Here is a 14195-nt window from a genome sequence, read left to right as displayed (position 1 = left end):
AAATAAAAAATAAAAAATAAATTATTATTAATAATAATAATAATAATAATAATAATAATAATAATAATAATAATAATAATAATAATAATAATAATAAGTAAAGCTTTTATAAACCCTGGAATAATTGTCTGTATATTTTGTGATAGTGTCAGGGATTTTCTTTTTTTTTTTGCTGTTATTCTTCTTTTTTTAATGATATGGACTAATCTTGTCTGACATTTTTAAAAATAGGGAGCCACATATTGGTTCTTTGTCAAAAAAAAACAACTTACAAAATGTATTATTATTTTATCATAGATATACATATCCATATGTAAGTTTTGTTGTGTTTTTTGTTTAATGAACCCTGAGACAAACAGTAAGACGGCTCCTCTGTGAAACAGCTCCACGCCGTGGAGGATTGTGATAAAGACTCTGGAGTATCTCCAATGAGACTAAAGACACTGAGAGGGTTGAGCTGGGTTTAACTGAAGTGGTCGCATGAAAAGCTACCTGCGCTGTGCAGCACTGATGGGCAAAGTTAAAAACAAGAGTTTTTTTAAGCAGCTGGAACCTTTAGAGAGAGGAAGAGCACTTTGGTGTGATTGTGGACACTCGAGGGTTTTTTCAGAGGATATGTTATTCAGGCAGGTGGGACGGATGCAGAAGAAACAGGAGGATGAAAAAGACTGTCGCTCTTACTAACTGAAGTGTAATCTGCCTGAAACCCTGGAGACATTACTGCTACCTGGATCTAGCAATCAAGCAGTCAAAGCTACCAGAGGAGGCAGAGAAAAAGGGAAAAACACAGCTTAATCCAGAGAAACTGAGAATAAAAGTTTGTCTTTGTCCATTTTTATTGTCTAATTTGTGTAGACTTTATAACTTCATTTTAACAGGAGCTCTTATTGTACACCTAAAGAGCTGAAAGCAACATCTTCTATACTTGTTTTTGTTTCATATGCACAATCAACGTCTTGTTTTATGAATGTGAAAGTTCATTTTTACTTTCCAGTTAAATCAAAGTCATTGGCAGTTTCTCAATGCCCATGTGCTCGTGGTGAGAAATGTTTAAACAGTTTTAAAAAAGCGCAGATAAAGCGACAAATTAGAAATAAACACAAGGTTTGCACTGTGCGCATGCGCAACACGGAGCCCTTGACCCGCTTTTCTTCTTCTTCGCCTCGCACGCTGGCAGCTTTCAGTAACTGCTTTCCGTCATGGCGGCTCGTGTCCTGCAGCAGTGTGTCCGCTCCTTTGCTCGGCCCTCGTTGAGGCTTTGCTCCAGTAACCTCGCATTAAGAGTCACTGCAGTCCAGGCGGTGGCCGTCCACCGACCTCTCTCCTTCGCAGCAGACAGCCGGAGGACGCGGTGGCTCGTCCAGAGCCGGGTGAGTCTCCGGTAACATTGAACCATCGCGGCCTAGCCGCTGTGACCTACCGATGTCTTTCAGACCTGCGGAGCCAGCCTAGCCCGCTGAGAGTTCACGGTGTCACACGAGCAGCTTATTTCGCTTTGAACGACTCTGTGTTGTTGTGGCAGAGAAACACGAAACACGGAGGCGTTTGATTTTAAAAACGGGACAGCCATGTTTGCCCTGTTGGTTAGCTAGCTAGTTAGCAAAGTCGGTGATTTCATTGACAGACTTCATTCTTTATCTTGGCATTGCACGGCTGATTCTGGCTAAACATCGGGTACTAATGTGCAGAAAGGTAAAAGACTGTTGTAGTGCGGATGTTATTGTGTATTACGATAAGTGTGTTTGTATAACAGAAAAAATGTTACAGGTGTTTTAGCGAGCTGTGTGCAGAGTTGTAAGTGAACACTAATGCGCTGATAAATGCGTTTAATTGCAAATTTAGTCAAATGAAACCATAACGCAGTAATTACAGACGAGATAATAAAATCAGCCACACATTAAAAGCTTCAGGACCAGCACAGATTTCTTCTTGGTCAAAGTTCCGTAAGATTTAAGTTTTATTTTGAAACTTGGATAAACCTTTTCCAGCCTTTACATCTGTACTGTTGCAGTGTACTGGAAGATATTGCATCTTTTCACACTGTATGTAATACACACTCACTTAAGGCAAGCTAATGTACAGGCTGCATGATCACAACCCCCCACTCCCTTCTGCACTAAAACTCTTCCTTCTTCTTCTTCCTTAGATCCCCTCGGTGGGTGTGCTGTGCCGACAGTACGGAGACCTGCCCCCCCTCACTCTAGAAACCATCAAAGAACGAGTCATGTATGTACTCAAGCTCTACGACAAGATCAACCCAGAGAAGGTGAGAACAACAAGAGACCTTCAGTGAATTCTAGCTGAAACATGTATGAATAGAATACATTCGCAGGCATCTGTGAGGTGAAATTAGGCAATCGTGACTCATCCCTGTCCAGAATGGCTCATGGAAATTGTTTTTGAAAAGTTTACTGATTTTAATGTATTGAATTTAATAACAATTAGATTTTTAACTTGGAAAAACAATCTAAAATTAATACTATCATTCCTCATGTAGATTTGGTTTTGTTTTTATTTTAAAGCACCCTGAAATGCCTGTAGTGTTTGTAAGTTTCTGTATAAGTAAGCTTGGATTTCTAACGCTCGGGTTGGTTTCTGTTCCACAGCTGCAGACGAGCTCTCACTTCATGAAAGATTTGGGTTTGGACAGCTTGGACCAGGTGGAGATCATCATGGCCATGGAAGATGAGTTTGGTGAGAGCAAACCTCTTTATACTGCATAGGAAACTATTCCAAACTGTGGCTTTAGGCATTAAGTCAGCAAAAGAGATGTTTCTGACTCCTACGATGCCTAAAGTGCAGATTGTGACTGCTGTTGTACAGCCACAGTGGGAGTATGTGGATATGAAACATCAGTCTTGCAGTCTTCCTGCCTGTTGAGCGTCTGCAGTGTCAAAGTGCTGTCAAGTTTGTCTTCAGAGGGTAAATGCGACACTCTGTGTGGACGTCCCACATAAAGCAGGATATGCTCCGATTATATCCTGTGGTAGAAACACTGTAGTACACCTCATTCTACAGTATTTATTGGATTTATCTTGAAAATTGATTGAGAAGGTTAATGAAGGTTGCAGTTTGTTGCTTTTTACTTTTTGACTTGTAATAATTCAGCTGATTTATATAATCTGTTTGGGAGGTAAATTTTAAACAGGGGTGGCTGTGGATCAGGAGATGGAGCAGGCATTCTGCTAATTAGTAGGTTGGTGGTTTGATCCGAAGCATCTTTGGGCACGATACTGAACCCGAAACTTCAGTGTGTTTGTTGGCGTGTGAATGAGGCGTGCTGTTAGTGCTTTGAGAGAGAAGAATTAAATCAGAATCAGAGGACTTTTTCTTATTTTGATCAGTGAAGATAATAGACTAACAGCTTTTAATATGTGTGACCTACAGTTGAGGACGTAGTACCAGCGAGATGTTTGTGACCATCTGTGCAGAAAGCTGCTTATTCGTCCAGCATTATCGATGCATGTCACATGGCTTCTTTAGCACACGCCGTAACCAGTAACTTGTTTGTGCCGCAGGCTTTGAGATCCCAGATGCAGAAGCAGAGAAGTTGATGACTCCTGAGGAGATCGTACAGTACATCGCAGACAAGAAAGACGTTTATGAGTAATATGCTCTGTAGCACACCAGAGGCAAGTCACCATCAGGCCCCGTTTTCTGTCTTTGGTCACACGTTGTGTCGGTGCTCAATTTATATTCCTTTGTGCCCAGATAGGGTCACCTCCACCCACCCAACAGGAAGTTCTCGTGAAGCAGATGAGCACCAAACAGTTTCCTACTTCAACTCTTGTGTCCATTATGGCGACGTTGGCTTCAGCTGTCTCGTGTTTGACTGTATTTAAATGAACATGTTCAGGAGAGCTTGGAGATAAAAAAAAAAAAATTAATATTAAACAAGATTATATCACTGGTTTGCTTTGTTCTCATTTCAGCTCCGCCCTGTGGTCCCATGTACAATTTGTCATTAATAGATCAATAAAGACACATTGTACACTTTCGTGTCTGCTGTTACTCCGCTTTGGGTCCAGTAAAAAGGACCCAGATTCAGCTGCACTTCTTTTAGTTTGTTTCCACTGGCTGGGATTTGCTATAACTATCCATCTATTTTCATTTCTCATCTACTTTGGGTTGGAGGTAGACCGAAGCTTGATGCTGGGAGGTTCACACACCACCTGCATCCACTACTGACCTGTCAAAGGAAAAAAGCTCCCAAAAATACAGCTTAAGCATATAAGCCTGTGGTTTCTAGACTGTATATAAAGCTAAACTAGCTCCACATCATTAATCAGTAAATACTTTAAACATACAAAGAGCTTTCATCTGCAGAACCAGAAGATTAACTTCAGCTCCATCCACCAGCAGCTCAGATAAATCTGTTTTCTCCAGGCCAGGGGTCTCCAACTCCAGTCCTCGAGAGCTACTGTCTGCACACCTGAATAAAATAACTGGCTTGTTATCAAACCCGATGACATGCTGAAAATGTTAATCAACCATTTGATTCAGCTGCATTGGAGTACGGATGCATTTAAAAACTGCAGGACAGTAGCTGTTGAGGACTGGAGTTGGAGACCCCTGTTCTATGCAATAACCCTGTTAGTGCACTGATTTAAAGGTAAGCTTCATGTTCCCTCACTCTTTACCTCGTAAGATGAGGACAAAACTACAATAAAGACAGTTCTTGAGTTTTAATCTTGTGTCCACACATGAAGAATGAGGTGCCATTGTTGCAGGATGTTCACACAGCTGGGACTGAAGTGTTTTTATTTCAGTACCCGACCTAAATGCACCTTTACAAAAAAAATAAAATGTAACCCTTTAAAACCTGGCCAATTAAATAATTGCGAGAAAATTCTATTGTGTGCTTTGTGAACCTCCCGATGAAAAATTAATAAAATATGAAGTAAAAAAAATATGCAATTTTATCATATTTGTTACATCAGGTATGTTTTTGTGGTGCAACTTTTTTTTTTTAAAGGGAAAAAAATAAATGTAGAAGTCTCAAAAACTTGCGTATAAAATATGATACTTTGGTTTAAAGGGTCAAAAATAAACTCACAACTAACACATTTACACAATAATAAAATTAGCAAACCCAGCGTGGGAGTTTACCGAAACTGAGTTCTTTCAATTTAAGACAGATTTCTATAAACCAGACCAAATTAAAAGCTTTTCTTTGAGTAACCAAAGCATTCAGAGGGCTTTAAAATCCTGATGTCACAGGAAACATCACCTTGTCTTGAGAGATTGTCCAAGCAAACAAAAGCAGCAGCTACTTTCAGCTGCTCCCTCATTTACAGCAGCATGCCTGCGTCTTCTGAAGCCAGAGATGCTGTTGGGAGCACGAAGCAGAAGTTTTCAGTCACACGGAGAGAAATAAAGACTCTGGGAGGCGGCCGCTGTGTATTAGTCTTTTATTGAGGGTTGTACCCAAGTTATACAGCTTTGTATGCTGGCTGCAGAAGCCAGCGGGTTACAAACAGTAATTCAGTATACGAGTACAGCCAACAGAAGACCTACTACTCACTACTCTACACCTTAGTACAGATTCTCTTAAGAGCAGTAAAATCCAGAAAGAAATAAAGAGGAAAAAAATACAGAACAAACCAAGCAACAAAAGGAAGGAGAATAAAAGGATTAAAATGAAACCAAACAAGTAGACAGCATCAGAGGAGACATTCATTATTAGAGCACACTGGAGTTGGTTTTTTATACCATTAATATCAGGCGACTTCGTTTATTTTGTCAATTTTTATACCCATACAAATAAAGATTGTCCTTCAAAAAGTGCAGATTCCACCGAAGTTTAAAGATAAAATCCTTTGATGACCCGAGGAAGACATTTGAAAATAAAAAGGTACTTCCTGTTTTTGTTTGCAAGAGAGGAAGACGCCCCTCTCGTTGATTATAGACACTGTACGATTATATTCTCATATATATATTTTATATATAGTTTCAACAGTCTCCCAAAGCGATGTGCATAATAGGTTTACAGGTGATCCAACTACACACTGGATTGATAGAATCTCTATAAAAAGAAAAAAAGCACTGTAGTCGTGTAAAATTTGCAGTTTCACCGGCCTCGCTCGAGCTGCGAGAAAAATCGACAAAAATGGACTTTTGCAAATCTTAACCTGTCCTCCTCCTGCTACAAATGGCCCGCCGTTTGCTAGGTAATAAAGGTTTTTCAGTTTGTATTGTTATTATTAGTAGCTGTACTAGCTGTACAATTTAACGATGGCACGACACGTTTGAGGAATATTAGTGGGAATCCCATTTCAGCGGTTTTTACTCATTTTTTTGGGAATTTTTTTTGTTTTTGTTTTATTTAAAGACAGGGGAAAAAAAGAAGAAGAAAAACCCAAGGTGGACATGTAAGCCTGGGTTCAAACACTCCACTGCATAGTCTCTCTGAGCGACACCCACCCTTTCCCCGATAAACCCACCCTTCCCTCCCCACCCGCCCACATCTTTGTGCTGGTTAGACTAAAGCTTTTCAGGGTTTGTTTATGTGTTCATACTAAATGTAAAACGACAAAAAAAAAAAGACAGCAGATTCTCACAGTTTTTGTATTTTTTCTTTTTTCTTTTTTGTTTGTTTTTTTTGTTTGTTTTTTTCTGTTTTTCCTGTCAAAAAAATAAGCCTTAGCGCTTTTTGATCGACTGTAGGAGCCGTCAGGTGTGTTATGATATAATATAGCATTTACTCACAGGATATTTAAGTCAAGAGAAACACAAAAAAGTCACATTATTTTTTTTTCTTAAACATTAAAAAGTAGTAGAGTATCACCAGCCAGCTTCCCTCCTGCCCGCTACTTCCTTTTCCTTTCCTTCCCCTCGTCTGGCCCTGTCGGGAAGCTGCTTGGCAGCCCTGGGGATTGTACATTGCTTGTGGTGGTTTTCACTTTACTAAAAAGGTTTTCCTCACATCATCCTTTTGCAAATGACTTTTTAAATTTTTTATTTTTTATAATCTTCAAGCATTTAATATTGTCCAGCTTTTTAAGTACACGTATGCACACGTACACAACTACAACCAAACAACAACAAAAAAGGATTTATCCCTTTCCTTCCCTCCCTCGATTTGGCATGATGATGTATTCACTCACTCACACACACACAAACAGTCTCACGCAGGCTGACAGTAGATACAAACACGATTATGGAACCAAAACAGTAACGACATTATTGAGAGGCGTTTTCCAGACGTTGCTTGTCCCTTCTCTAACAGCACAGCAATGCTGCCACCTGAGCTGCTGATCTGGGGTCAGCCTTTGTCCCGGTAATAGTTAAAAGAAAAAAGGATACTGAGGATGGACAAAGCTGCTCTCAAATCAGCGCCAGGAACGACAGCGCTGCCAAAAATCAGAATGAACAAAGTGTAAAGTAATGTCATTGAGCAGTAAGGGAATATAGACAGTTGAGAGCCCACCCTCCCCTCCCCCCCGCCTCAGACCTCCTGTCAGTTATGAGTCTCCTCTCCCTGTAGTTAAGCTTAGGAGTTGGAGAGGAGGAGCTGATCCTGGATAAGCCAGCGAGGAGGCAAAAGTGCAACCCTTTATCCCTGAAAAGCCAGGAAGAAGCAGCCAATCGCGAGTCCCGTCCCCTCCTAGCCTCGTTTCAGTCAAGCGACACCACGGCAACAGTGACTGCTGCTCAATTTCTCAAAAAAAAAAAATTTACAAATTTTTTTTGTTGCCCCTCATGCACGTTTGAGGCTGCGCTGTCTTTTATACTTTTACAAACCGTTTCAGCTACATTCAGGCCCAGCTCAGAGCCGGAGGTGCACCAACCAAGGGAGACCAATAAAGCACCATCTTCTCAAATCACAGTACACACACACACACACACACACGCGTGCGTGCGCACGCACACACTCTACCCTGTCGAATACTCACAGGCGCACCTTCTCCATCAGAGAGACCTGAAAATCTAAAAATCTGTCTCAGCTTTGCTTTCGGCCTTTTTCCTCTAGAATCCACCCAAGTGCAAAATCCAAGTCTCCTCAGTTCAACGTGTCAGACTAAAACTAACAACAACAACAAAAAAAGCTCAGATGTTCCACTTGATAACAACTGTTCAACACAACGACAACAAATACAAATAAGAGATATATGTAAGTATGTATTTATATATATTTATAAGCAAAGAGATCTGGAATTAAGTAAACTAATTTTTTTGTATGATTGAATTATTTGGTAGAGAGCGGTTCAATACTGGCACACATCACTGTCAAGTCTGGCTAATACTCAAGGTTCTGTCTCACTGCGTTTGCTTTGAAGTTGTTAAATATTCACGGGCTAAGCTTAAAAAATAAAAACCTAAAGCTTCTAGTACTTCTGAAATAAAAACCTACATGAGAGAGGAGAACTGGGGGGGGGGGGACGACACGCACAAACACGATGAAGAAAAGATAATTAAGGTCCATGGCTTCGCTAATGCTGACTCGTCGTTCATGCACCCCTCTGACACTTCTCTCCCCCCCATGACCCTAACAAACAAATTGTGCATCAAAGTAACTAAACAATCACTGGTAGATAAATCTGTTATTCTCTTGTTGTGAAGAAAAACGCCACTGGTGGATTTTACATTCACGCTGTTCTCACACAAAACCTCCACAATTCACATTCACTCACACTCACACACACACGTACGTCAGGAACTTCAGATGAGTACCCCACCTTCCCCCCCTTTGCCCCAAAGGAAAGAAAATAAAACAGTACAATACAATCATATTCATTTTGTAAACAGGTAGAAGCCACTTGACTTGTTGTTGCATCTTCGGACACAATTAGGATCAAGGCAATGAAATGTGGACGACTTTTTTTACTGTTAAAATATTTTCTTCAACCAAAACGAGAGTTTTGTTTTTTTTTCTGATTTTTGTTTTTCTCTTCGTTCCATTTTTTTTTTTTTCAAAACACCATTTGTGGCAATGAGAGAAATTTAAAAAAAAAAAAAAAAAAAAAAAAAAGGAAAAGCGAGTAATGTTTGTTAAACAGCTAAAACATTGTGACACATGGTCGAAGAGGGAGAAAAAAAATAAACGCCTCTCAGTAGGCCATGTGAATGCGAGAGGCTACAGTATGCATAGATACAGAGTCGCCTTTCTCTTGGTTTATAAGTCTGACGAGACACGACGATTTCCCCGCTCACAGTCACGCGCTCACGCATTAAATGATCCCCACTCTTGATTTTTTTTTTTTTTTTTTAAACATCAGTGGAGTGGAGGAGGAGGAAGAGTAGGAGGAGAAGGAATGCCGGGAGTGTCCTCGACCTCCCCCTCCCCGCACACCTCACCTCCCTCCCTCAAAAGACAGCATATTGAAAGCAGTGTGTTGAGCTTCTCCAGCTTAAAGCAGTTATTTGGCAGAGAGAGAGAGAGAACAAAAACGAAAACTTACAGACCTTTACATAGTTTTCAGTGCTAGAAGTTGTATTTTCCTTTCCTACAAGGAGTAGTAGTTTTTTTCTTTAATTCAAACTACAAGGGGGGAAAACTGGCTTGATTTCCTGAGAACCATTGCTGGTTATTTAGCAGACAAAAAGAGGAATAGTTCAAAATAACCAACGCCATGGCCAAAAAACACTGATCCGAATTCCCAGAGTTACAAAGCATCGTCTTCATCCTCAGTAAGAGTTGTTTTTGTTTGTTTTTTTTTTACTTTTTCTGTTTTTAAAAATTTTTATCTTTTTTTTTTTTTAAAGCGTTTTGAAATTTTTTTTGTGCATTTTTTTTAAAAATTTTATTCCATCTTCTCTTTAAAATGAAGAATGAACACACTTTCTGCCTCCCAAGTCTTGTAAACAAGAGGTTGCAGTGTGGCACCTCCAAAACATTGAAAGCCTATTCTGAAAGTGCTGTTCCCCCCCCTCCCCCCCACTAAAACCTGCCTGCCAGGGGGCTAATGAGAAAGGGGGGGGAGGGGCTTGCTAGATAGCCCCGCCTCCCTATATTAGGATGGGCGGGGCTTACTAGTCCCAGCTGCGGCTACAGTCCTTTGCACTGCAGAGCTCAACTTTCTTTAGTTTTAAAACAAAATTGGTGCAATACTTTTAATGTCACTTGAACTATCACCAGATAATCATCCTAAGTCAGGTTTAATTCTTTAACTATCTGTTGATCTTGAACTCCACGACAACGCAGTAAGGTAGGCGTGCCAAGGCAGAGAGGAGCGCACACGTACTCATTCACAGCTCGCGCGCACACACACAGTAATTCTCACAAACACACACAGTAAGGACCTCAATGAGTAAACAGCTACACTGGAAAAAACTGGCTGCTCCCTCTATATTGCAGATTATACTGAGAAAAAAACAACACATTCAGTGCAAAGTTAAAAAAAGCTCATACTCCAACATTGTCAGCAAACAAATGCAAAAAAAAAAAAAAAAAGTAAAACAAAAAAATAAAATGTTAAAAAGAATTGGAATTCAAATAAACATGACGAAAGAAACAAAAAATACATATAATAATAATGAGCTCGATTGAAGCTTTTTTTCGGTCTGAAAGAGCACTACCTGGAGGCAAATATCCATCCGTTCACATTATAGAATTGGCCTGCATGATTCAAGTATTCCGACTGATATGTTTTTGGGCTAAAACAAAGTGGACATATGTGCAGAGAGAGAAACGTAACTTGTTTTCCACAGGGGAGACCCCGTTTTGTTGAATATCTTGTAAATGAGAAGGAGTCCAACTAGTGCCATTGCATTTATAGAACTACATTTGTGTCTCTATTCTGCTGATTATTGATAATTCTCTACTGACCCTTCCCCGAGCCCGTTTCACTGGCGGGCAGCTCACATGGAGTCCCCGCCCCCTGTCAGGTGATCCACTGGGAGGAAGGAGGTGATTGGAGAAGGGCTGCTGATCCTCCCTGCCTCGGTGCCACTGGGAGTCCCCCACAGGCTACTGGAATAGTTGGGCCCACCCCAGAGGGAGGAGCTGTGAAGGTCGCTGCTGTTCCACTGGTTGGGTTCAGAAGCGCGGCTTGGAAAGGGGTGAGACTGATCCATTCTGCTCTGAGAGGAGCCGAGGGTCTGCCAGCCAGAGGAGGGAGTGGCCATTGACTGCCCTTGTGCAAAGAAACGGCTGATTTCCTCCTCGCTGGCAAACTCAGCCAGAATAGTAGTGTTCCCCAAAACACACCTGTAGAAACAGAGCAGGTTAGACAAGAGTGAGACTTTTTGTCTGTACACAACATCATATGGCTGTTTTTCCATCCATTTAAACAGCCAACTGTCCACTACTGCAATTCCCCACTTAATTTTGGGAGTTTTTTTTTTTTTTTTTTTTTGGGGGGGGGGGGGGGTATATGCCTGGAAGAATGCATGTGTTATCTGTAAAGGGGACATCTGACTGAGTGTCAAACAAATCTGTGATTAATCTGTCTATGACAAGTTAATTTGGCATCAACAGCCTGTTTTTATTCAAGGTCATCTGCTCTAAGAGAAGCTGAATAAATAAAAGTAAGAAGTGCCCATATTTGCGTGTGATGGTCTTACATGTGCAGGCTCTTCTGGGCCTTAGCGGCCTCATCCTTGGAGCTGTAGCATACCACAGCGTTACCATGTGGCAGGTTGAGGTGGAATGTGATCAGAGGGCCGTGCTGCATACACAGAGTCCTCAATGTAGAGCCGTCAATCTGGAAGAAGGGGAAAGAAAAGTTGAGTTAAACACGGGAAGTGATAAGAGGTGAAAAATATGTGAAAAAACATGGAAGTAATGATTGTGATAACGTTAACAGAATGAAAGTACAACTACCTGAGGTGTGAGATTTTTCAGAACGAGCCACTGGGTTCTCCCTGAGCTGCTGCTGTCACCCCAACTGGAACCTGTCAATACATACACCATAGAGTCAATCATCAGCTGGGATAGGATGCTAAAGCTGGTTTTGTGGTCAAGTTGAGGCTGCACAGGAGAGGAGCCGTGCATTTTAAAATTTATCGCAAGCTTCTCTATACAGTCTTGAAATCTTTTGAAAACAAAACAAACAAAAAAAAACAACAACCCCAAAGTCTGTTCTGCTCATTTTGCAGCATGGAATTAAGGTTAAAGGGTGTGCTTCTCTTACCAGGTGTGTATCTGGACTCAGCGGTGCTCCAGCCCCCCAGCCTCAGGGCAGAGCCATCCCAGCCAGAGGAGGCAGGGCTGGGCTTCTGGCTGGTGAGGCCAGGCGGTGGTCTGGAGGGGGCCGCCACAGACAGCGCCTTGGGAGGCAGGGGGACCTTCCAAAGCTCATGAGCTAGGGAGGAGTTTGACACACTGCTGCCGGGAGACCACTTTGACTCACTGGGTCTGGCTGCAAGGCGAGAGCAGAAAAACAAAACCCGTTTAACAAAGATTTTCAAGTTTACAATAAATAAATAAATAAGGTAAAGAAAACATTTAAACTTCACTAAAGCAGAGCCAAACTACACACCTGAAGTGCTTTGTGCTGTACTGGTGAGGGAACCGCTGTGGCTGGAGGCACGAATGGATGACCAGGCACTGTTAGAAGGCATCGTGGTGTTCAGTGATGAGGATGGCCCTGGAAACATCAGCAGGAGGGGTCAGTGTGGGTCTGTGCTACCATTACAGTTATTGGGAGGGATCTGGCATGTGCGTGGCCTACCGTTGTTCCTGTCCCTGAGGTGGTCTGTGTCGCGGACGGTGTTGATGGAGAGGTTGTTGATGACACTGCCGGGGGTCACATATGGGTCAGTCTCAGGGTCAATGTTGGGGTAACCTTTCCAAGGCTCCCCGGGCCGGAACTCTGAGAACAAAAAACACAGGCAGACATCAGCAGGGTTCAACGCAAACACTTTGGGGATTCTGGTGGATTTAAAGGCGTCTGTACCTGGGGGCCAGGTGACAGTGTTTCCATGGGGCGGGGGGGAGTTGGCACGAGGTGGCCAGCCATCGCCCACCGAGCCCATTGATTGGCCGGGAGGACTCAGGGGAGAGGGGCCAGGAGAAATTAAGTCATAGAAGGAGGAGTCCTCCAGACGCAGCCCAGACGACATAGCACCTGTGGGACAAACACAAACATATAAACCATTAAAGCCAGAGTTTAAAGTATGCAGTGAGAAAAAGTGTGGGGATGCTTTAGTCACTTTAAAGACCAATATTTTTTCACTGTTTACATAGTAAACACCTCATGGATACCTCCCCCAGAAAGCCAAACAATACCACAGCATGCAGTGTGACAAACTAAATGCTTTGTCTGTACCAGGTTTGCTGGTCTGCTCCGGAGGGTCGGTAGCCCAAAGTTTCTTCAGTCTGGACTGGGGTGGCTCTTTATAGCTCACTCCACCACCACCACCAACACCCATGTCCAGGGGTACATTCAGGTTAGAATTCAAGTCTGAGAAACAGGACAGAAGAGTACATGTCAACAGATAATCAAGAACTCTCTGCATATTTTAAAAGGTAAAACTAAAATGTAATCCCCAAGATCTATCCTGCTCATGATCATCTTCTTACAAATCTGAGGTCTTAAGTGTCAAATAAAAAGTATCACCTCACTTCTCCACCCAGTCAAACTAGTTTATGATTAGGGTGCCTAATCTGTAATAACAGCAGTAGCAGTTGACTTACTTAAAGGGAAGTTGCTGAAGGATCCAAGAGTGGCAGCATCCTTCAGCATCTCAGGGGTGCTGTGGGACATGTAGTTATCCAGGTACGGCTTGAGGGGCGCGGCCGGCTTCAGCAGCGAGGGGTCCATGTGTCGTGGTGGCTGCATCGGTGATGGAGAGGAACCAATTGGACGTGTCTAAGGACACAAGGTGCACGGTTAGAGAAAGCAACCAAGGAGCTAAGACCACTGGGACAACGAGTGCAATTTAGTAGCACCCAGACACACACCTGTTCAGTCTGACGTCCCATAGGCATGGGTCTCTGGCTTTGAACCTTCTGCTGTTGCTGCTGGAGGAGAAGACGCTGCAGAGAAATAGAATAATGTAAACCCATCGTGTTGTTAATGTTACAGTTAGGAATTATGGCTCCATTTCTGTCATGTTGTTTTCATGTAAAAACTAGAAATAAAAATCTAAAGCTATACACTTCTTTTCCGCCGGTATTCACCTGTAATTGGTTGATCTGGTTGATCTGGTTTAGCTGTGACAACTGGTTGAGAACAGCCATCTGCTGAGGGCCAAACAGAGGGTTCAGACCGCCATTGCCTCCCGGGTACTTCAACAGGGATGAAGGAACC

The 14195-nt window shown here is 42.2% G+C and overlaps 2 protein-coding genes across 10 annotated transcripts in view; one reads left to right on the top strand and one right to left on the bottom strand.

Moving 5' to 3' along the window:
• Positions 1-1146: 1146 nt before the first annotated feature.
• Positions 1147-3996, top strand: LOC308412200 (acyl carrier protein, mitochondrial-like). Of its 2 annotated transcripts, none has more exons than XM_080906369.1 (5): positions 1147-1370; positions 2147-2266; positions 2607-2694; positions 3519-3632; positions 3716-3996. In XM_080906369.1, the coding sequence occupies exons 1-4, from the start codon at positions 1200-1202 to the stop codon at positions 3608-3610; spliced, it is 471 nt and encodes a 156-aa protein (XP_080762495.1). In that variant the 5' UTR covers positions 1147-1199; the 3' UTR covers positions 3611-3632; positions 3716-3996. The 2 variants fall into 2 exon arrangements, with proteins under 2 accessions (XP_080762495.1, XP_080762494.1); XM_080906368.1 differs by having other exon boundaries at positions 1148-1370; positions 3712-3996.
• Positions 3997-6564: 2568 nt separating this feature from the next.
• Positions 6565-14195, bottom strand: part of LOC308412131 (trinucleotide repeat-containing gene 6A protein-like) — a 38667-nt gene continuing 31036 nt past the window's right edge. For all 8 annotated transcript variants that reach the window (XM_080906255.1, XM_080906256.1, XM_080906261.1 and 5 more), the window contains 11 exons: positions 14066-14194; positions 13847-13921; positions 13580-13754; positions 13212-13346; positions 12840-13010; positions 12615-12755; positions 12423-12530; positions 12075-12302; positions 11765-11835; positions 11506-11645; positions 6565-11149 (listed from right to left, as the gene is read on the bottom strand). In XM_080906255.1, coding sequence (XP_080762381.1) covers positions 10801-11149; positions 11506-11645; positions 11765-11835; positions 12075-12302; positions 12423-12530; positions 12615-12755; positions 12840-13010; positions 13212-13346; positions 13580-13754; positions 13847-13921; positions 14066-14194 — 1722 coding nt within the window. In that variant the 3' untranslated portion in view covers positions 6565-10800. The remainder of the gene's footprint in view (positions 11150-11505; positions 11646-11764; positions 11836-12074; positions 12303-12422; positions 12531-12614; positions 12756-12839; positions 13011-13211; positions 13347-13579; positions 13755-13846; positions 13922-14065; position 14195) is intronic.

The sequence above is a fragment of the Rhamphochromis sp. 'chilingali' genome, assembly GCF_963969265.1.
Source record: "Rhamphochromis sp. 'chilingali' genome assembly, chromosome: 15".
Classification (NCBI taxonomy): Eukaryota; Metazoa; Chordata; class Actinopteri; order Cichliformes; family Cichlidae; genus Rhamphochromis; species Rhamphochromis sp. 'chilingali'.
Note: the sequence above shows the minus strand (reverse complement) of the source record. Positions and strands in the feature narration are given on the sequence as shown.